This window comes from Channa argus, chromosome 4, assembly GCF_033026475.1.
Source record: "Channa argus isolate prfri chromosome 4, Channa argus male v1.0, whole genome shotgun sequence".
NCBI classification, from domain to species: Eukaryota; Metazoa; Chordata; class Actinopteri; order Anabantiformes; family Channidae; genus Channa; species Channa argus.
Window position 1 is genome coordinate 6053479 of NC_090200.1, and position 21990 is coordinate 6075468.

The following is a 21990-nucleotide window of genomic DNA, read 5'->3' on the forward strand; positions in this document are numbered from 1 at the left end:
CTGTGTGTGTGTGTGTGTGTGTGTGTGTGTAAGAAACAGAGCAGAGGGGGGAGAGACAGGAGCTACCATGCAGATATCAGCCCCTGTTGCAGTTAAATTTAAACCACCCTCTTTTCTGACACCTTTAGCCGTGGCTTCCTTCCCTCTCCAGCACACACACTTGGATGCTAGCACACACACACACACAGCTCTGACAATACCTTATGGTCCTTGACAGAAGACTGAGCCCTTGGGAGTCTCTTACTGTCCCTGAGGAGAAAGAGGCAGCATGTGGTGTTGGGGGGTGGCAGGGACAGTATTTAGAGAGGACTTAAGTTTGTGTTCAGTTGTTGGTGGAAAAATTAAAGAGCATTATAGCATTATACAGTGCTAAGTTATGTGTCTTTGTAGCTTGTTAGCATAAAACATGTTATATCGGAAACAAATGATGCATGTGCTTTTGAAGGATCACGACCGTTTTCTCGTTTTGTCTGGTAAATTGCTCCGATTAAATCCTATCAAATTTTCAATAAAAATGCATCAAAGTCATGGCAGAGGAACCAGTTCATCTTTGTTCTTCCTACATTACCCAGAGTTCAACGTGAGTGCTGTGCCTAAGATTGTGTTTTTTGCTATTGGTGGCTAATTGAGACAATAAGTAGATCACGTATCAAGCTTCCTGCAAATTTGCAGTCCTGACCTCCAGCTAACTCTGTGACCTGTAGTGATTCGTAAGGTTTTTTTAATAGAAATACAAACAGCAGTGATGTTTTAAAATCAGTGGAGTTTCCCCTTTAACAAAGAACCTTCAAGTGTTTTTTTTGTTTTGTTTTTTCTACCATGGAGTGGAGTGGTGTTGCACCAGAAATAAGTGCCCGGCACTTAAAGTGCCAACCACCATGCAGCTTTAAAAGGTGGGCTGTGTTCTGAGGATGGAGGGAGTCGCAGCAGTAAAAGAGTTACGGGCATTGTTCGGCCTAAGATGGCATGCAGAGCTAAAAAAAAAACGCCTTTAAATGAATTAGTTTCCTATTCAGAACCTGCCTCTTTCCAAACAACAAAAATGTCAAAGGAAGGTAACCAAATAATGATTGATCTGTATATGTGTGTGAGTGTGTGTTTCTTTGTTTACGTGTGTTAACGAGTGTGTGCGTGACCTGAATTGCATGGAGACTCAGACGGAGTCCTCCAGCTGTCAGTGGTTCCTCTCCTTGACACAAAGCCATAAATCTCTATGTCTGCTCTTTTATTTTCCTTTTATTTAGATGTGTGTGTGTGTGTGTTTCTGAAAGTCATGGCGTTGCAATTACTCTTTACACACTGCAGGTGAATTGGTAGGAGCTGTTGGAGAAAGGAAAATGTGTGAATGTGTTGAATTTCCCAGCAAATATAAGACTTGTAACCTGCCGTCCGCTGACCTTTCTGTGTTTGTGCTCCGCCCTTCAGCAATTTCTGATCATCATCATCTGTGTTTATTTCTAGACAAAAACATCTGCCAGATTTTTAATAGAAAAGGGTAAATGTTCATTATCGATTTAATGGCAGAAACTGTCATAGTTTGACTCATTACATAGTGAGATCTTAGTCTTTTTGTATTGTTGCAAACGTAGCAGATACTTATATTTTACAACTGGAAACAGCAGATAGTTTTGCAAGAAACAATTAATTTTATTTTGACAGCAGTGAACGATATTTGGTCGATCGAGTGATCAACAGCTAATCAATTCATAGTCCCTGCTTTTTATAGTTACCTGCTATTTTACCTCCGATTCTTACACTTTGCGTCAAACACACGACCCAAATTTCTATTATACATTCAGGGCTTGTAGGCGAAATGTGGATCGAGTGCTGAACATTAAATGGATACGGAAAATGAGAGCTAGCTGAATGGAAGAGAGGTGAAATGATTCATTGAGGAGAAATTGATGAGAGATATTTCTTTAAAAACACTTCTTTTTCAGCCTGCAGTGGAATATGGGAAGTGACTCAGCTGTTCTGACTTATGAAATGGGGCACACACCCACGCAGTATTTTTTGCCTCAATGTTAAAACAACATATTGGATATGACTGTCATAAGCTCAAAGAAACACCTGGTTCTGCTTACTTGAAACCACAATTCAAAGACTTCATTATATCAGCAAATTAAAAGAAAATACACCAGCATCAAATAGGGTATGAGTGTGTGTGTGTGTGTGTGTGTGTGCCTGTGAAACTATATGCTAACATGAGATGCCACTAAGCGCCATGAGCATGCAGTTTTATTCTGACACCTTCACTCTCGGTGCTTAGTGGCACATAATTGTTAATGCCTGTTATATGCAGTATGTTGTCATATAGCCCATAGTGTTCCAGCTGTATATCTTCTACGGCAACCAATTATAGCCACGACCCCAGAGAGAAAGTGCATTTCCTTACAAAGTCAAAAGGGTATTCAAACAAATTAAATGTGGAGACTTTATTTGGATTTAAGGGAAAGTAAAATGCCTGCTGAAGTGGAACATCTCTTCTTAAAACTATTGAATTATGTTGTGAAATAAAAGATATTTACAGTATGGCTGCTAACTATCAAGCTGCATAAATGTGATCCACACCCTCAGCTAATTGTGTTTACCTATAACTGTAATTCTAACTATAACCAACAGCAATTAAAGTTATACAAGACTTAAGGAGAATGATTTTAATTAAAGATTTCACCTGCATTCAGACAAGTGCCAGATTTGAACCACGGTGTAAATATTGCGTTTAAACTTTGTTCTCTCTCCTTCAGCCCAGTTTAGATTTCTGTACTGTATATACAGAACATTGCCCTTTAAAAAGCATGTGGTGATTTAATGTAATGATATTATGTGGGCATGTGTGTGATACATGTGGCCAAACTTTATATGAACTGTACTCAAACAAAAACACTTTCAGCTCAAAAGCAAAGACCCAAAGAGCTCAGAGACGGAAAATGGTTTTAAGAGAGTTTCAGGAAAATAAAGTTGAAGTTATGTGCACAGTTCTTGAGTGAGATGCATGCATGACAAATGGTGTCTTAAACATCGAGACTGAGAATTTGAGCACAGACACACACACACACACACACACACACACACACACACATGCAGAAAATACACCTTATTGTCAAGACATTTCAAAGTTCCAGGTTGCTCTGAGGTATGCAGTAACTGTACACTGGCCACTAATCACAAACATCACAAAATTAACCTCCCTGACAGCTCTGAGTGTGGCACGACAGAAAGTGCAGGCCTAGAAGTTTCCAACTAGCCGTCTCTCATCACTCGCAAATGTGTGGGAGAGTTGTGTGCGTGTTGGCTGTTGGCTGCAGATTGTGAGGCGTGGTTTGAGTTTTAGACTGAACATTTTGGCGAATGTGAAAGCGTTGCCCCTTCAATGAGCTGTTTGAGGGATTAGGTCAGAATTAGGTTTATGGTAAAGGGTGGGCATAGGCATTTTGTTGTGTTGCTTACAGGTGAGGAAGGGGCTAAAGAATCCAATGTGTCTGGTTTTAGACTTATTATTATTCCATACTACATTTTGTCCTGCAATTTGGCTTTAAGAGAAAGCTTATTACATTTTTCCTCTCTTTTGGCTGATCCTCTAAGCTCAGGGTTGCCACAACAGTTTATAGGCACACACTTTAATTTAGCACAGGTTTTAGGCTGGAAGCCCCTCCTGGCACAACCCTCCCCAATTTTACCGAGCTTAGGGCCTGTGATCAGATATGCACTGACTTGTGCAACCTCAACAAATGGGGTTGGGCAGTTTGGGGGTTGCCCAGGGACACTTTGGCATGTGACCAGGTGGCTAAGGAGGGTCGGGGTGTGAACCACCAATCCTACAGTCAATAGGCAGGCACTCCACCAACTGACCCACTGATTTTTTTAAACAGAAGATTTACATATTGCTGGAAAGAGAAAAGTGTTTTAATGTCATTGTGATGAGCTGGGCTGCGGTAAATTGCATCCTTTCTCATGTTTCTTGGGAATGAAATGCTGACACTAACCAATCTTCCATTAGTCTCTCAGTAAGTCACAGCAACTGTCTCTGTCCAACGCACCATCGGGGTGCTGTTTTATCAGTCCCTTTACGACCTGCGTCTGCTTGGCCTGTTCAATACGCTTACATGTCGCAGCAGCTGTAAATGTCCATTCTCTTGGGACAGGACGTAATGGCATAATGTGAGTTTGGATTTGAGTCACTGCATGTGTGTGGAGGCTTTCATGATGGTTTGTGTATGTCCAACCCTGTCTGCGAGAAATTACAATTACTTATTATGAAATTCTTTTTCCAATTATATTGGAATGAAAAAATGCAGTATTTTGCTGGCTAATGTTTATGCTTAGAGGCAATGTTTTTTAAATTTAGCATCAGTGTGAGGTGGGCAAACCAAGCAGCAGGTGGATATTATACTGCAAGACTGGAGAGTTTAGCACAAAGCAATCGTCTGTTAAAAATACTTTTAATTTGAAATGTAATTAAATTTTTTATTAATTACATTTCCTTTAAAGCATTTTTCCTATTGCAAAGGAATTGAATACATTTCAGAATTTCTAGTTCTATTACAAGTTCTAATTGTAAATGGCATTTGTAGGTGAGGTCATTGGTCATTTAATGACAATTGAAATGAAATTGCTGTAAACGTTTTTAGCAGCCGCAAAGTAGCAGTGACCATCTTGTGCAACGTTTCCCCCCCAGTGAAAAAACAGCTACATGATAGACAGAGATGCTTACACCAGAGAGGAACTGAAGAAGATAATTAGATTGTTATTGAAGAATGATTTGTTAGCTGTCACGTTAGTCTCATAAAGGTCCAGTTTGTCTTACACACTCTCTGACCCTCTTCCTTCTTCATTATGGGAGCGGGCAGTTTAAAAACAGAGGTATTTACGACTCAGCACTCTCCTCTTCCTGGAGCTCCACAGAACCCGTGGGGGCTGGCAGTGTGACACCGCTGGTTAAAGATAGACAGGGTTTGACTCAATTTTTCTGTTTGCACACCCACCTGCCTCTCTGACTGACTTGTGGCGCTAAAGGAGGACTGAATGTCATTAAAGGGAACAGGGAGCGTGAAGCCTTGTAAACTAGCAAATGTGGTTTTGTGTGAAAAATCTAAATATGCAGAGTAATTTTTTATTTTAAATCTTATCAAATTATGGTAGAGGGACACTGTTTAATATACAAAATTTAGAGTCAAATGCAGCAAAGTAGAAGTTGAAAATGAGACATAATCCCAAATAGGTAAAAGTAGTGCTGGGCCTCAGTAAATGTACTTTTTTCATCCCTGCACTTTTGTATTTTATGCACTTTCTAATCAAAATATAGACTAATCAAATCAAGGTTTTGTCCTGTTCATTTTTCTGATTTGCCTTTCTGTCATATGTACAAATGACAGCAATAGTGGGAGTGTATGGTCATCATCCTAAAAGAATCTGTCTCCATCTACTGGTCAAAAGCAGCAATGAGCCAAATTTGATTCCCAGCTGAAAGCAATGAGCAGTGATGATTAAAACTCGGCCTCCCCACCAGTTCAGGGTAAAGACAGTGCTGTTGAAAACAAATGGCAGAAGTAGCGTTTGTGCGCAGACACCTGCAGCTTTGTTTGCTTTTTAATTTCTTATGTCGAAAACCCTCAAACATGTCTCTTAGGTATTTTAAGATTCTGAGAGACAGCAGTCCCAAAGGGAACTGCATCCCATCAGGCCGACAGCTCCCCAGGACCCCTCCTCTCTCCGACGTGAAGAGACACCTGGATTTTGGTAATGAGGACTCGGATGTGGTGTGTGAGGAATCACAGCACCACAATGAGGTACGTGCATTCATCGTATAGAAATCTGTAACGACCAAGTCGGTTCATCTAAAAGTTATAATCTCGCTAATCAACAGGCAGACACCAGAGACCAGGATGACCACGAACAAAACAGGACATTTGAGTTCGACACTCGAGAGACAAAAACGGGTATAAGAACCCTATAAAGTGCAGTCTCACCTATTCAGTATGGCTTTAGATTTAATAGGAATAATATTGGATTCAATTAACATACTTGAGTGTCACATGCACTTGTAGAGTATAATTTTTACAGTGAGCTCCCCTTGTTTGCTCAGAAAACGTTGCAGAACCAGGAATCTCCAGCTCCATGCTCAAAGGGATGAAGGGTTATCAGCTGACTGCTGGCGACTTGGAGTTTATCAACAGAATGAGAGAAGAGAAACTTATTAAAAAATACCAGGTAATTCTGATTTATGCTTGTGTTCTGTGCACCTTGTTTTTCCCGAACTGTTCTTTACTGAGCTGACAGTCCTCTGATGCTGTGGGATATTTCAACGGGCCACAGGGAGACTTGGAAGAGGTGCAGAGGCTGTTGAAAAAGGAAACGATGGCCTTGCAGTTGGCGCATGCTTTGAAGGAGGCGGCGCAGGTGGAGCTCAGTACGGTGAGTTTCTTTAAATGATGACAAATACAGAGATTAATAAGATGACAGCTCATGCAAGAAATTTCTTTTACTCAGATGTTGGCTTTTTATGAGCCAAACATGTATTTCCAGCACACGTTTGGCACAAACATTAAGTCAAGGTTATAATACTGAAGGTTTCAATGGTGAGTTTAAAGCTAATAAGAAGCAGCTGATCTTTTCAAAATGGTCTGCAAATAGCCAAAAATCACCAGAAAATAGCTTCCTCTAAGGTTAGTGGTGGCTTAAATGTTATGTTTGTGGATCTATACATCAACATTTGAGAAGTACATAAGACGCACAGCTTTAACACAAACTCCTGCTGGCTGAGTGCCTGCAGAACGGGCTTTTTATTATGTTTTACTTTATTTAAATAACATGAAGCCATAAGCTGTGCAGAGTCCTTGCTCGTGAAATGTGCTTAGAAAAACTAAAATGTTTCTCTCTCAGTTCCCATCCTGTGAAGAGCTCACAGAGTGGGTGAAGGTGGTCCTCAGAATGACATCGCCAGCGACTGAAATTACAGGCTTAGATCCCAAGTCTCTGCTGGCCATGGTGACGAGGGAAAACGTCCAGAGAACGATGGATATGAAGAGGGCTCAGCTCGCTAGGCTGGAGAAGATGGTGGCAAACAAGTAACTAATGGTTTGCGTAGATGAAGCTGTGAGTCACTGAAAGCAACCAACGCTGCTTTTGAAAGGCTAAGATAAAAGAGAGATGTGCTCTGAATTAGGTCCATTAGAGAAGTGCAAAGAATCAAAATTTCACAGCTAACACTGATTTATGTCTTGTGTTCAGTGTTTTCATCTGTGCAGCTCTCAAATCCCATCAATCTACAAATATGACCATTTAATATCAAAGAAACCTTAACGTGAAGTCCTGTTACAGGAGGAAGAAAGAGGCTGAAGATAGAGGACTGTGTGAAAAACAAATTGCTAATGAACAGGTAAGAGGCCCAAATATGTATAATGTTTCTGTATTAAATAATTTTGACTTTTTTTCGTCTGCTCAGGTGAAGATACAGGGTTTGATGAGCCATTTATCTGACTTGACATATGAACTCGCACAACAAGAGGTGAGAATCTGATGTATTCTTGTTGCACTTGTTTGGTGCATGATGCTGCTCTCTCAAACTGAAGACTTCTAAGGATTTCCTATACTCTAAGGGGAAAATATGGTTTCACAGGAAGCTTTTAAGGCGCTTCAGATGCAGATCAAGGCTCAAGAGGAAGGCGAAGCAGCAGACCCCTCAGAGGAGCAGCAAACCGGCAAAAGCCAAAAGAAACCTCAAGGGAAGCAAAGAAAAAAGGCAGTTGGATCTGCTGAAAAGCTACTAGACACAACAAAACAAAGTAAGCAAACGAGGAGTAAACGCACACACAGTAAAACGGACAATGAGAAACATGTGAAAGATGATCAAGCAAATAAAAGCACGAGGGAAACTTCGAAGAGCTCGACAGAAGAACAGGCACAACAGACTAAAGCCGCAGCAGAGAGGCCGACAAGGCTTGTCAAAACAGCCAGAGTGCCTCAAAAGAAAGTCTGTGAACAAGAATCAAGTTCACAAGAGACTCTCCAAGCTGTGAGGGGGAGGAAAAAGCCTCCTGAGACCACAAAGTCCAAAGCTTCACAACCCAAAAATCAATGTGAAATAAAAACCGGGGAAGCTCGGCCCACATCGCAGCAGGCGGCTCCCTCACGCAGCAGCAAGAAAAGGACTTTGGCTGCAGACCATGCTGCAGAGGGGGCACAAAGCGTTGGCCTTAGAAGGTCCAGGAGGATAGCCAGCAGGAGGTGAAGGTGTGCGTGGAACCGCTAAGCAGCTCTACGAGCGTGGAGTCAAAGACTATATCAAATATTGTAAGATGAGGTTCAGGCAGTAATATTTGAGTTCTAACCAACCCTGAGACTCCAGAGTTGGTCATTTACTTTTCATGTGGCATCATCATCAAATACATTCAATTTCAGATAATCCCGCAGTTTTTCCCCACATGTACTTTTATTTATTTTTTTGTCTTTTTTTTTTTTTTTCCTACATCAATCTTTTAAAAAAGTTATTCTTTGATCATAACAGCTGTTAGCATCACTGTAGTCTTTATCTTTTTAATTTGTTTTTAACAATCTTTTGGCTGTTAAAATAAAGTTTCAAAAAAACTGGATCTTTGTGATTTGAAGCCATTTTTAGGGAGGGTTTACAGAACGGTGAGGTCAAAAGTCATTCTGCAGCATCGACGCTGGGGTCGGACTTTTTTTTTTTTTTTTTTTTTTTTTCCCCCCCCAAGTTTATTACAAACTAAATTAAATGTAATGTTGTAGTTAAAGAGGAAGCCAGCAGGAGGTTTTCTTTACATCCTTTCATTTGTATATTATTAAAGTCAAATCATAGACCAGTCTGCAGTGAATATTTTGAGATGCTGCCCATTTGATCGCACCTCATGTTTCAGCTCGACCTGAGTCACGAGTGCTGCCGAGTCTTTGTAATTTCCTTCTAGTAGTAGTTGGACGCCCGAGCGGCAATTTGGGTTCGAGGCTGATTGGCGCTAATGTAGGATTAACAATCGGGTCTGAGCCGGTAAGAAACATGCCATTCGCTGTCTGAGAGCCTAGAGTAGTGGGGGAAACTGTGTGGACAGTCGAGGCACTTTCTTAGGTTACAAATTGAGTTTGGGCACTCGGCTTTGTCTGTCATTCGCCAGGATTTGGTTCACCAACATCTGGGTTCTTGACAACTTCACTAACGTCTACCTCAGCAGCCAACCTCTGTTATTTTTTCCCACCTTGGGCTTTGATTGTTGACTTTTCCTGCAGCCTGGGAGGCATATTTTCCGTTGCACTGTAATTCCCACAACCTGATCAGGCATTTCCCTTCAACCCCCCCCCCCCAGACACCTACATCCCTGACTGGGGAGAGATTTGTCTGAGGGTCAAGTACAATGACCCTGTCAAGACAAAGGGTGTAAATCATTAGATCCAATCTTGCTAATAACAATTTAATATCCAAGTAGATTTAGTTTACCTCCCCAAAAACTATTGTGAAAACGGTTTAGTTTTGGCTGTTGCATGTTGCTCTTTTTTCCTGTTGGTCCCGCATCATGTGTGTGTGCGTGTGTGTGCTCTCCTCTCTCTCTCTGTGGCTCAGAGTCTCTCTGCTTGTTTGCCAAACCTGGGACCCTGAACTGCTTTTCAGACTAAAAGCATGGGAATGTTGAACCTCAAATGCGTCAATTTCAGAAATTAGATCTTGTTTACAGATTGTGTCCAAGCAGACAGCCAGGATCCTGGCCCAGGGAACTGTGGGTCATGGATTAGATGCAAATTGCTCATGTCGTCTTTACCTTGTGGCTGGATACACTTCTTTCTGTGTTTGGGCTCTTGTGAAATGACGTCCCATTGTTTTTCTGCAGTAACTCTGCACATACACAGTGTAGATATATTAGAATAAAAAGAATAATAAACAGTTGCTATACACTTTTATTGTTTGCTTTAAATGTTTGCACGTAAAATGGAGTAAGAATGATGCTCTAAGCAGCATGTTTATAAAGTTTGGGCTCCTTTAGTAAAAGCTGCCACTAGAGGGCAGAACTATGGATAATAACCTGCTACTGCATGTGAGTGTGCAGTGATTTGTGAATTAGGGGGAAATTTCTACAAATGTGCTTTGAATTTTAATTTTTTGTTTTAAAGCGTAATTTACTGTATTTAAGTAAAACTTTAAGGGTCTTGAGTGTTTTCTTTTCATAAGCTTAGTCAACAGTAATACATGACTATGATGATTTGACAACTTAGGATAATTACCCGGATGCACACAACATTAAGTCGTATAAAATGATAATTTTCTTTCTTTCTTTTCTTTCTTCAACATGACACACACGTTGTGCACAGGCATCATTTAATTTTGCAATTAAGACAAGTTTGCTTGCAGTGTGAAGGTGTCTGGGTTATTGCCAGTCTGCACTCATTTTGGGATATTTGGAATAATTGGAAAAACAATAAGCATGATTAGGATGTAGGTCCAGCTCATGTAGCCGTACTCCTGCTGGTGCCCTGCGTTGTGTGTTCTATCTTCCACAGAACAAAAAAAAAACAAAGGATTTGTGTCCAGTTTCTTCTCCATGCGCGTGTTGCTTGTTTTTACCTAACATTTTCTCTATATTAATCATGTTTCTTAAAATTGTGCACAAAAAAAGGCTGTAAATGTGCACTAACATCTGTTAAAACACTAGTTTCAGCGTTAAAGAGTGCCATCTTTGGTGTTTGTAGCGTGACAAGGTTATTTAGTTTCAGAGTCTGTGTGCCATCGTGGATCATCTGTAACGCTTCTCTGTTTAGCTTGGATGTCAATATAGACGCTTCACACCCCCCTGCCAAGGAAAACCCTATTAAAGCATATTAGTGGGAGCAAAGGAGGTGAGGCCTGTGACATGTACAGTATGAGTTGCTGTGCCAAGTCTAGCAAAGGCAGGGATTCATTTGGGCTCGCGGAGTGTATCCAAAATCTCAGTGTGGAAGCAAAGTGTGACTCCTGCTGTTCTTTGCAGGTCTTGTGCCAGTTGCACTGAAATCCCAAACCAAGGAAGCACTTCACGAGAGGACACGTCTTTTTGATGTGGGTTTTGAAACGCTGAATATGACCGCAGACACCAGAGACCTCTGGTTTAATCATCAGAGCGAAGGGCTTCAAGGACACACTCACTAAATAATGTGAATTCAGTGCACGAAAAATTTTAACATACTGTATTTAAATATTACAGCTCATTAAATGCATCATGAATTGTCCGGAGCACTAAAGATACTTGTTTTGCTCCAGTGTTTGTGGAATCCACCAGGAAAGAAGACTGTAATTACAGGAAGTATAAGGGAAGGAAGGGTGTCTGGTACCGTAGGTGCTTGGAAACCAGAATCTAAACTACAATGCATTAGACTAAACATTTGGACAATGCACAAGCAACTTATGGGTAGCAAATATGTGAGAACATTCCTCAAGCCCCTCCGACCATTTTGTCAAACACGTCTTCACCTTGGTGGATCACTAAATAAATCAGCCATGTTTTGTTACATTTTGCTTTATTTGAATCTGTTGGATCTGCTACGGGATTGATTTGCTCCTCTTCTACGTTGCAGTAGTTGTAGACTGTATTATGAAAAGTGTTTTTGTTCGGTTTTTCTTCACATGCTGCAGGAATAAAACCAGCAGATAATCTGTAATTGAACTGTGTAAATAAGTTATAACGTTAACACATTCATCGTAGTTAATTTAACCTGCTCTATGTGAAAAGGCTGCATAGTATATGATTGTGTATCTTCCATATAATCCCCATTTGTTCTTCTCTCTGCTCCACTACACTCCGTCCAGTCCTTCAGGTATCAGTCCTGAAATTACAGCAGAACTTCCCAGTCCGACAGAGAAAATGCTTTTCTGACTGGGGAGCCTCTCCTTTAGTGGGGAATTTCTCTGTACTGCTGCCAGTGCTGCACCCTCCTCTTATTAGATACAATGAGTCCTGGTGACTTTTTTTTTTCTTCTCTGTGACTGTTACATATGAGTTTTATTAGTCAAAAACACATGCACTTACTTTAAAAGCTGACACCTTTGGTGGTCTGAATGAGGGACAGATATTAAGATATCAACAATAGGCCAGCATTTTTTTAACTGCTCTGGTGAGGAACACTATAAATACCAGTAGCTCAAAAAAGGAGGTGAGCTGCCTTCACGCACACCTGTAGTCAATTAGTACGTCTGCCTGCTGCATCTGAAGTTACAGGCTCGAGTTCCCTTCAGCCATTCAAGCATGAATCCTCACGAGGACTTCAATCTACTGTACAATGCAGAATATGTTAGATTATACCATTTCACTTGTAGAAGCCATCAAATCTATGAATTGTCAAAGTACTGTATATTTTAATATTGGTAAAATATGCGATTTTTTATGGGTGGATGACTGAATGGTCACTGGCCCAGGGGCCCAGTAGATCACAATACTGTTCATCTTTGTTGTTCAAAAAGGCTCAGAAAACACAAGATGGCCACAAAGATGCAAAATGACTCAAACTTGATCAGCAACAGCCTGAAATTATCCAAAAATAGATGTACAATAAGCACAAGCAGACAGAACGTCCACAAAATGAACAAAATTGACACCAACACACACACAAAATAACATCTCAGCATCTCCTTAGCGCTGAGGTGAGACTGAATCAGCTCCCTCTGCTCTTCCCAGACCTACCACTCCACCATCACACTCTGCACAGCCCTTCAGGTAGTCATAGGTCTCAAATTACAATAAATAGGAATGTTATAAAGTCCTTGTAAAGCAGAAATTGTTGCTCTTGTCTGATGGGTCAAAGCAGCTGCCAGGGTCTTTCCACCAGAGGCTTCCACAGCAACTCTCCACATTATGACTTGAAGCATATGTTGTACGCTTTTATGATATTTTATGACACTTTACAAGCCGACACTGACTTATTTTAAAGGGTCAGAAGCAAAAAGTTCTTGAACCAATTCAAAAATGTTTCGTCCAAATACAGGCAGACAAGCTTGTGACATTTTGCATTAAGCAGCTGTAAACTGATGCTCTTGCAGTGACTTCTTTTCTCAGCCAGCTCACTCTGCATGGGACCCAAACTCTGCCAGTAAAAACTTGTCCCCCTGGCAAATGAAGAGAGAGCAAACTCAGCCTGTCCAAGCTGGACAAACAGGGTCTGAAGCCAAGCATCTGTGGAGGTGCAGCAAGGACCATCAGTAGCCCTCTGCCTCTCACTTTTTTGTTCCAGCTTCGTTCTTCTTATTATTCCGTCTCTGTTTAGACTCACTGTCTCATCTGTGGTTATTGGTCATTGAATTGACACATTTCAGATGCTCTGAACAAATAATGATGTATTAGGTGTCAGTGTAATCTATAGGGACGTATTCATCTGAATTTACAGGACATCTTCAAATTTAGTATCCCTCAGCAGACATGCAGCTGACTCAGGAGCCCCACTAATAATCTATCATTGATTAATTAAGTAATTTTTATGCTATAGACATAGGAAAATATGTCAATTGCAAGCATCCAGATAATAATGCTTTGTCGTTTGTGGTTGTCGGTTTGGGAGGTTTGTGATGACTGCGAGAGTTTCTGTTCCCGAGTGAAGCCATAACAACAACAGAGAAGCTGCTCTATAGTGAGTGAAAGACTGGGTGAAACTGTTATAGAGTCAACAAAATATCAGAGTTTGTTAACTTCATATTTCCTATTGACACTTAGTGATGGTTTCTTTTAACCATGACCACTAATCTTAACCAGCTGCGGATTTCAAGCATATTTGGGACATTTTAACCCCCTACATTAGTGGAAATATATATTTTTTTTAATTACATATTACAATTTTAAGGAACAAAATGAAGACCAAAATAGTTCAAACATAATACAGACTTACAAGTCTGATGCTTTAAAGAGGCAGGAGCATGTTAGAACAACATAAGCTGCTCAGATTGTATTTCATAAAGTGACACTTCAACAGTAACTGTGTGTTTTTTGCTTGCAGGACCTCCAAATTTCCAAAATGATCCAAAGAAAATAAAATAGCTACTGAAAATAAAATACAAAATAGCACTTTGTGTGTTTTTACAGACGTAACGAGTCCCAAATGCTTTTAACTTTGTCGAAGAATAACTTGGAAAATGAAGCACACTCTGGGTTTAAGAACATTAGAAATCCACAGGGACAACAGTGAAAATCACTGCATGTGGCTGAATTTGAACTTTAATTTAGGTTGTGGTTCAAAAACATCTCCATGCTTGTTACCAAATTGGCTTCTTCTTTGGAGGATGTCCATTCTCAGGCATCGCTGTCTCAGCCTGTGTGGCAAAAGAAAGGCCAGGGTCAGTTTATTCTGCTTGTCAGAGGAATGCTGGGAATTGTTTGCACTGTCTGCTTCAACTTCTGCTGCTTCTGGACGGACACAGACATTCATAAAAATGGATAAACTCCTGTTTTGTTGAAAAAGCAAAGGAGCCTAGTGTGTGTCTGTGTGTGTGTGTGAAATCAACAACCACTTTTTGGGGCTGGCGAACGCAGCACCTTGGACTGGTTGGCGATGCTTAAAGTGGTTTCGAACATATTAATGCAAATATTTGGCCAAGTGCAGAAATAAAGCAGGGCTCTGCGGTCACATCTGACACAAGAAGGCGGGAAGGAATTCTGCTCTTTTTGCTTCAGTCATATGCTGGCAAAAAAAAAAAAAGCGCTTCTGTTCAACATCGTGCTCTCGCTCTTGACAAATGTTTCTGAAAACACACAACAAGTCTTTCTCTCTAATGATGCTTTCGCCCGTTTCCCCACACAGAGCTGAAATATCAGTGGTTTAGTGAGGCCTCACAGCTCAGAGCATGTAACGTGCACCGCAAATTACCCGTGGAGGAGGCGGCTGCTACTCTCACCCAATCACTACAACATGAGCTACAGGATAGATACAAGAAAAGAAATCCATCATTTGTGTGAAATGTACCCTTTAATTGGTCTGGACACTTACAGGAAAAGGAGTGTGGCTCATTGTTTATTTCTTGCCTTCATCTCCTCTCACATGACTGTCAGACAGGCCGACTCCAGGCAAATAACCTAAGCTTGTTCACATTAAATGTAACATTTTTACAAAGTGTGCATGCACCCAAATATTCTTACCACTAAAGTACTGTAATCACAACATTGAACTGCAGACATGATGTCTCACCTGTGGTATTCCAAGGGGTGTGTTGAAAAACAACATATTTCATTCTTTAATGTGAATGTGCCGGTTTGAGCAAGACTTCAGTGTAGCGAAGTCAGACCCGGTCAGATTCAGTAAAAATAACGTGCATGTGTCTGACACATTTTTGGTCTGATTAAATGAGCTGATTAAAGCCAAACAAAGCAGTGAATATTGTACTTGTGCTGTACAAGGCAGTGTTTTCTATAATACAAGCTACTGAGATGGGATATAAAAGTAGTACAAGGCAATATTGAAATAAACACAAAAAGCAGATGAGCTCAAATATAATAAATATATATTGCAGCTACAGTGGAAGACTAAAGAACAGATGAACATGCCTTCAACGTGTTCATCTTATTTTTATCAATATTACAGTTACTTCTGTGCTGTTCAAAACCAGTGTTTTTGGGTTTTTTTTTTTTTTTTGCTCCCCTGGACACGAGCTTTTGTTGCAGTCTAATTCCTGAATCCACACTTGACTGCTTTGCTACTACTCCCAAAGGAGCCGCTGTCAAACCCATGTTTATGTTCTGTTTCACGCCGTCTAGGTCGTTTTGAATGTAATTGCATTAAAAAGAAATAGTGGTCTGAGGGCGAAAGAATCACATCTTTGTTTGGAAAGCTGCAATAATGAATGCATTGTGGTCTTTTGCTTATTTATATGTCAGATATGCTCAGTTAACAGCTCTTCACCCTATTTAACAAGAGTTGGGCAAATGATTATGATTCGTATACTTGTCCGCAGGCATTTGGGTGCCATGGTTATGGCTGAATGAATGAAGCATCATTGTCAGTCATACTTTAATACTTTGAATTGCGCAAACAAAATTAATTGCAGCTGTTTGGATGATTGATAAATGTGCATTTTTCAAGCAACTATTGCTGAATTTGAACTGCTTTGCTGTTTTGTTTTCTTAAATGATCGATAGTCATGCACTGTTTTTGAGGTCCATAACGTGGACAATTTATTACAGAAGCTCAGTTTTGTGTTGCCAAAGCTCCACTTTGACACTCAAACATTTGCTCTGAACCCAGTGGGCCCAGACTTTGGCCAGACTGCCGACCAGATGAACAGACAATGACTCAGCTTTTTAAACTGTGAGCAAGCTCTTTTCTGGATCCACCTTAAATTGATTACTTTGCTTCCCACCGTCAAATATGGGGCGTTTCCAGTGCAATCATATCTGGCCCCTTTTTCCAAGGGCAGCACGAAATCCAAACCAAAGCATTTGGCTCAAATGTGCAGCTAAATAAATAAAACACTGGGGAAGGAGTCGCTCTAAGGCTGTGGTATTTAGTTTTATACATGCAGTAATCTTGATAGACGGAGATTATACCTTCATATCTAAGGCCAGGGGAGTATGCTCAGAGTCAGAGGACAACATAGTTAACATAATGTGGATAAAAGTACTACATTTATACTCACAATGCTGATAAAGATAGTAGTCAGACTGGTACTCATGTAAAGCTGGTGTAAAGAGAGAGAATCAGAACTGATTGAAAGCTCTTATTAGCTTTTATTTAATCTGTTATTAGTCACTGGTTTACTGTCAATAAAAAACAACACACAGTTAGGACTAAAACTCGAAATCTATATTTTGGCAGGCAGGTGTGTTCAGGTGTGCGCGCGCACGTCCAGTTCTTCTAGTGGACACATAAAAGCATCAGCTATAAACTTGGCAGCGAGGAGGAGTTGGTGAGGGATGTGCTGCAGCCTTTTGACTCAAACGTTATGGATCATGTTCGGAATTTTCCTAATGTAATAGCAGTAATTTTGCGTTAACCCATTACACTCCTGCCCAGAAACACACTGGCGGCGGCGTTATGACCCAGCTACAGTAAATTAGCCGTTACCTCTGTGAGCAAAACTCTAAAGATATAATCTTGATTATCTCGGGTTGGCATCTTTATTTTTACAGAAACCCTGTGTTAGCATGAAGTTTGTTTTGGCTTTTGCAAAGAAGCAAATTGTAAAAATGACCCATGATGCTTCAAGTCCAGTTAAACATGTTTACTTGGAGTTACGTTGGAGAGTGCAACCTGCCATGAATGCAGCACAACAACAGATACGATCTGATGGAATTATGGGAAATGTAGGCTTTAGTGTTATGGAAGCTTGAACAATATTAGGAATTAAATTAAATTCTGGAACCATTTCACTTACATACACATAGAAAAACGTTTGCGTGTATGTTTATTTTTATTTCCACTGACAATGAGCCGCATTCAGTGTAAGATACTTGCACTACTTATTTCTTTAAAAGTATATAAAAGCTGTTTGGAATTATGGAAGACACAGTAGACGATATATACAGTATGTGAAGTACTGTTGCTACAAGGCAGCGATGCAGTAGTACTATTACCATATCGACACAACTACAGTTCTGTACTGGGAAATGTAGGAAATCAGTAAGAACTTTTAGGAAGAAGTTGGTGTGCCAGTAAAATTTAATAACAACACATCTGGAAACGTTTTAAATACAACTGATCAAATCTAATGCAGCAGTATGTAGTGTGTGACATTACAGTGCAGTACTGCCAGAGCTGAAGCTTATCCAACCCTTCACTTCAGCCATCAGCTTGGTGTAAAACCATTCATTATTCCTGGTCTGCTGAATCTACACCATTGCATCATGCTAAGGAAAACATTCAAACAGGAAAGGACCTGTAGGATGGTTGCCATCACAGCGTGATCCGTTCAACTCGCCATGCAGTGTCACAGGCCCAGCATTTTGGTGGAGTGGGGAAGGTTTGCCCCCATTCAACCCTGTTATTTTGCTCTTCACTTCAGACTTAATGACACGCAAGAAATGTGGGTGAAGGCGGTTGACAGCTAATGAGCTTTTTCCTGTGATATCACGTGGAGCTGGTGCGTTTTGGTTCCCTCTGTAAATGGCCTGACTTCACAGAAGGAAAACACAGTGACAAAGTCAATAAACAGTGTTATGTTGGGGCTGTGTTCTGTTTGCACGAGCCGGCCCACATAGCATCCTGCATATCACAGCGAGATGTTAATCTCAATGTTTAGCCTTCTGCACGTGTGTTTCTTTTGAAAACGTCACCAGGCACCATTGTGAATTCCAACTTTTTCAAGGTGCGGCCCAAATGAATCTGAACTGCTGCTCTCATGCAGATACACACACTGATCATCTGCTCTATGAACATTTTTCTCCTATCTAGCACAGGAAAAACTGATTTCTCGTGATTGAAGTAAATGCATCTTCTTGGCAGCTGTGCCACTGTGTCTCTGCAATCTGGTTGTTGGATTGCTGAACTGTACGTGTGTGAATGAAACATTTCTATTTTTACAGCAACACACATTTGATCTCTACATCTGTCTCTTGACTACCTCATGCAAATTTAATAGTGACTTCATTTATGAAGATTAGGACATTAGCATTGTTATCGGTAAGATCTGTCCTGTGGAAAAGCATATGGAGAAGGTAGAAAAATTTTGCTTTACTCCTTAATGAAGACAAAACAAAACCTCCCTAGTACATGCAGCTTGGAGCTGTTGTTTGTTCGTGTTTGAACACGGGAGCATTGTGCAACTTTCAATGTCTTTGACCTCATGCTGTTTCCAGTTTATGGTCCTTAACTTGGGGTTTAAATTAGTTTAAAATCGTCTGTGCACTGATGGAGACGGTGGAGTATTTAGTAGCTAATGAGCCCAATGCTCGACTCCAAACAAAGCTTAAAAGACAGTTGGAGTTGAGGAAAAACAAATTCAGCCAATTGTTAATGTTGTTCTCCAACAGCCAGATGTGTAAATGAGTCAGTTTTTGATAAATGTTCATCATATTGATTTTAAATATTTAAATACACTGTATATTCCACAGCTTCCCTCTTAAATCAGAGACTGAATTATCCATATTTGTACAGTGAAAGTAAGCGATAGAGCTTTATACCTATAGTATAAACTATGGTTTGTGCTATTCAGCCAATTTCTCCACCAGAATCTCTCAATAACTGGGGCCAATTACAGCTCAATAGAAAGTGTAAGGTTACATGATGTTCTTTCAAAATAAAAGTCTGTGCCAAATCTGTCATCTCAAGACACCTTTGTATCAGTTTCTTTTCTGCACTTGTTGTCCCTCTGCCAAACTGTCTCAAACCCTCCACCGAAGATGGAGAGGAACAATTTGAGTCGCAGCCTCTGAGACGAGCGGATTAACAGCCAGACAGAAAAATTCAGAGGTGGTCATGAGAGAGCAAACAGCTCGTCACCACATTAAGTAAGTGCTTCCAGCGGTGGGGTTGCTCGTTTCTCTGTGAGGAAGTGCTGCAGACAGTGACGACTGATGTATAACCTTTTCTTCATTCACCATATGTATGTCGGGACTGGGAACGTAGACACCGTTCTGCCTCATTTCATTACTGTAGGTCCATTAGCTTTCTTGGCCCACAGCTGTAACTGGCATTTGGTTTGCATTGTTTCATATAATAACATCATGTAACTACAATCAGGAACCCGCATCTGTTGACGACTAAAGGCTTGTTGAGCCAAAATCTTAAAAGTAAACTGCACAGAGGACAGAAAGCAGGTCCAAAATGTCAGAAAGAGCTCTGCTAGCCATTTACAAATTAGTGCATGTACCTAGAAAATGGGTTGTAGAGTCGTTTGAAGTCACATTTCCACTCCTTGGCGGGCTACCAAAAAGAGTGATAAAAGAAAATCCCCACCTTACACGCTTCACGTATGAACATTTGAAAAATATTATGCTGCCAAAGGAGAAGCTCATAAATCTCCCACCAAAGCTTTTGTTCAATCATAGTCGAGGTCCTGTACTGTTTGATGAATGAGGACTCACAGTTCCTGTACAGTATAGACATGATGTTGTAGAGTTTCTGTGATTTGGAGCACATTTACTACCCTCGCCGCATAAGCAAGCAGCACAATGACTTTGAAACTGTGCAATTCATTTTGATACAACAGGCACATGGTGAAATATAATACAAATATGCAGCATTGAAACTTACAGCAGAAATAATAAAAGAAATCATGCAGCAACATAGCAAACACAGTCATTTTACTTTATAGACACGTTCACCAAGTCAGTGGCCACATTTTAAAGATTGTAAATGACTGTGCTTATGAACTAGCCCATTGGCTCTTACTCGAGCTCTCACACTTTTATTTTGTAATGACCCACATTTTAGCCACAGCCCATCGGCACAAATCGAGCTTTGACATTTTTCACAGCTGATTCTGTTTTCCTATCCGGCCTCTTAAACGCTCAGTGATTTCCCGAGCACTTTCTCTAACACAAAACAAAAGGTGCACCGGAGGAAAAGGAAGGTCTGCATTTTTCGAAGTCGTAATGTGACTTTATGAGATGATCGAGCACATCCATGGCCAAAATGGACAGCTGTGGGTCAGCTGAATGGAAAAAAGGCAGGTGATATGAACAGAAGCTAAAAGTCAAGGACAAGTGACGTGTGCTATGACTGCAGTGTATTCACATTACTCCGTTGTGGTATCAGATCAAGAAATGTGTAGAAAGTGCCCATGTGGAGTTCATTTCAGTGCAGGATTGGTTTTAGAGCTGTTTTTGCAAAAAGTTAGAAAGGCATGGACTTTGAAGACCAGGACTTCATGAAACAGTAAAGATTTTCACTTTTTTTTTTTTTTATCGTACTTTGCAGTCATCAGAGAAACCGTAACAGTGACCTCCACCTGTTAACGTGACTGATGAACACAAGCTGCCAATCGCAGGGCGAAGGCAAACTGATTGAGGAACGGGAAACGTGGACTGATGAGAGTCGTCACCAAGGTTGTCTCCACATCTTATTTTGCTGTAGTAGCTTGGCCTTGAGGTCTAAGGGGCAGGTTAATAATAACTGCACACACACACACACACACACACACACAGGAAGGCTGCATGCAGACAGGTATGAGCTCAGTGTTTCCATGGAGCTGATTGCTCGATGTTCTGTCTGCAGTATGTTGGGGTTTCTGCTCTCCGGACTTGAAAAAAAATGAAGGGTAAGTTCCTCCACTCCATAGAATAGGGTGTTTACATTGCTGCGGAAATTCAGTGTGTAATAGTTGTTTTTTTTTTTTTTTTTTGTCCATGTAAACTGATCTGTGAGTGAGGTCATGACTGTTTGCGAATGACTTTAACGAGCACAAATTAGCTCGGTTAAATTTCAGCACAAAGAAGCTGACAGCGAAATCATTCAGCAAAAGGGGGGGGGGGGGGGACAAATGGTCCTCTTTATAAGCACTGGCTGCATGTGAAGAACATGTTAAAGAACTAAAATAGCAACCCAAACAAAAACTCCCAAAAGTCTCCAAATATGAACCAGCTGTGCAGAGTCATCGCCGCTCTGCCTTTGGTTGCTCCTTCAGGGCAGTGAAGGTTTGGGATAGAACTGGAATATTTTTACATTATTACACCAAAATCTGTAGTGACCAGTGACATGGGAGTGCAGCACTACATGTATGTGTTATTGTGTGACTCATTTCAGTTCCTACATATTAGAAGAAGAAAAAAAAACTCTCAGTATCAGAAAGTGAGACAGAAGGCTTTGCTTGAATTGTTATATTTGACTATGCCAGGAGGGTCAGTCCAACTTTGATCTAGACCAGTGATGCTCGTGCATCACTGACCTTTAATCCATAATTGCAAGTCATGCAGCCATACAGCAAGAGAATAAAACAAAGAAACATACAAGGTGACTATTGAAAATGTCAGTAAAACAGGACAGATGACACCTTCTCCTGTTTGAAGAAAAGCCAAATCCAATGCCGAATCTCGACCCCAACTTTATGTACTTTTTCAGTGTTGACTGTGCTATAAGTGGTTCTCTACTGATTGTCTCATG

At 40.6% G+C, this 21990-nt stretch overlaps 1 protein-coding gene across 4 annotated transcripts; it reads left to right on the forward strand.

Annotated features, from left to right (window-relative positions):
• The first annotated feature begins 5279 nt into the window (after positions 1-5279).
• Positions 5280-8512, forward strand: LOC137125767 (uncharacterized). 4 transcript variants are annotated; one of them, XM_067501741.1, is made up of 8 exons: positions 5280-5789; positions 5867-5939; positions 6086-6210; positions 6316-6414; positions 6883-7095; positions 7321-7378; positions 7445-7507; positions 7619-8512. In XM_067501741.1, the coding sequence occupies exons 1-5, from the start codon at positions 5541-5543 to the stop codon at positions 7069-7071; spliced, it is 735 nt and encodes a 244-aa protein (XP_067357842.1). In that variant the 5' UTR covers positions 5280-5540; the 3' UTR covers positions 7072-7095; positions 7321-7378; positions 7445-7507; positions 7619-8512. The 4 variants fall into 4 exon arrangements, with proteins under 4 accessions (XP_067357842.1, XP_067357840.1, XP_067357839.1 ...); XM_067501739.1 differs by having other exon boundaries at positions 6883-7378; XM_067501738.1 differs by having other exon boundaries at positions 7321-7507.
• The last annotated feature ends 13478 nt before the right edge of the window (positions 8513-21990 follow it).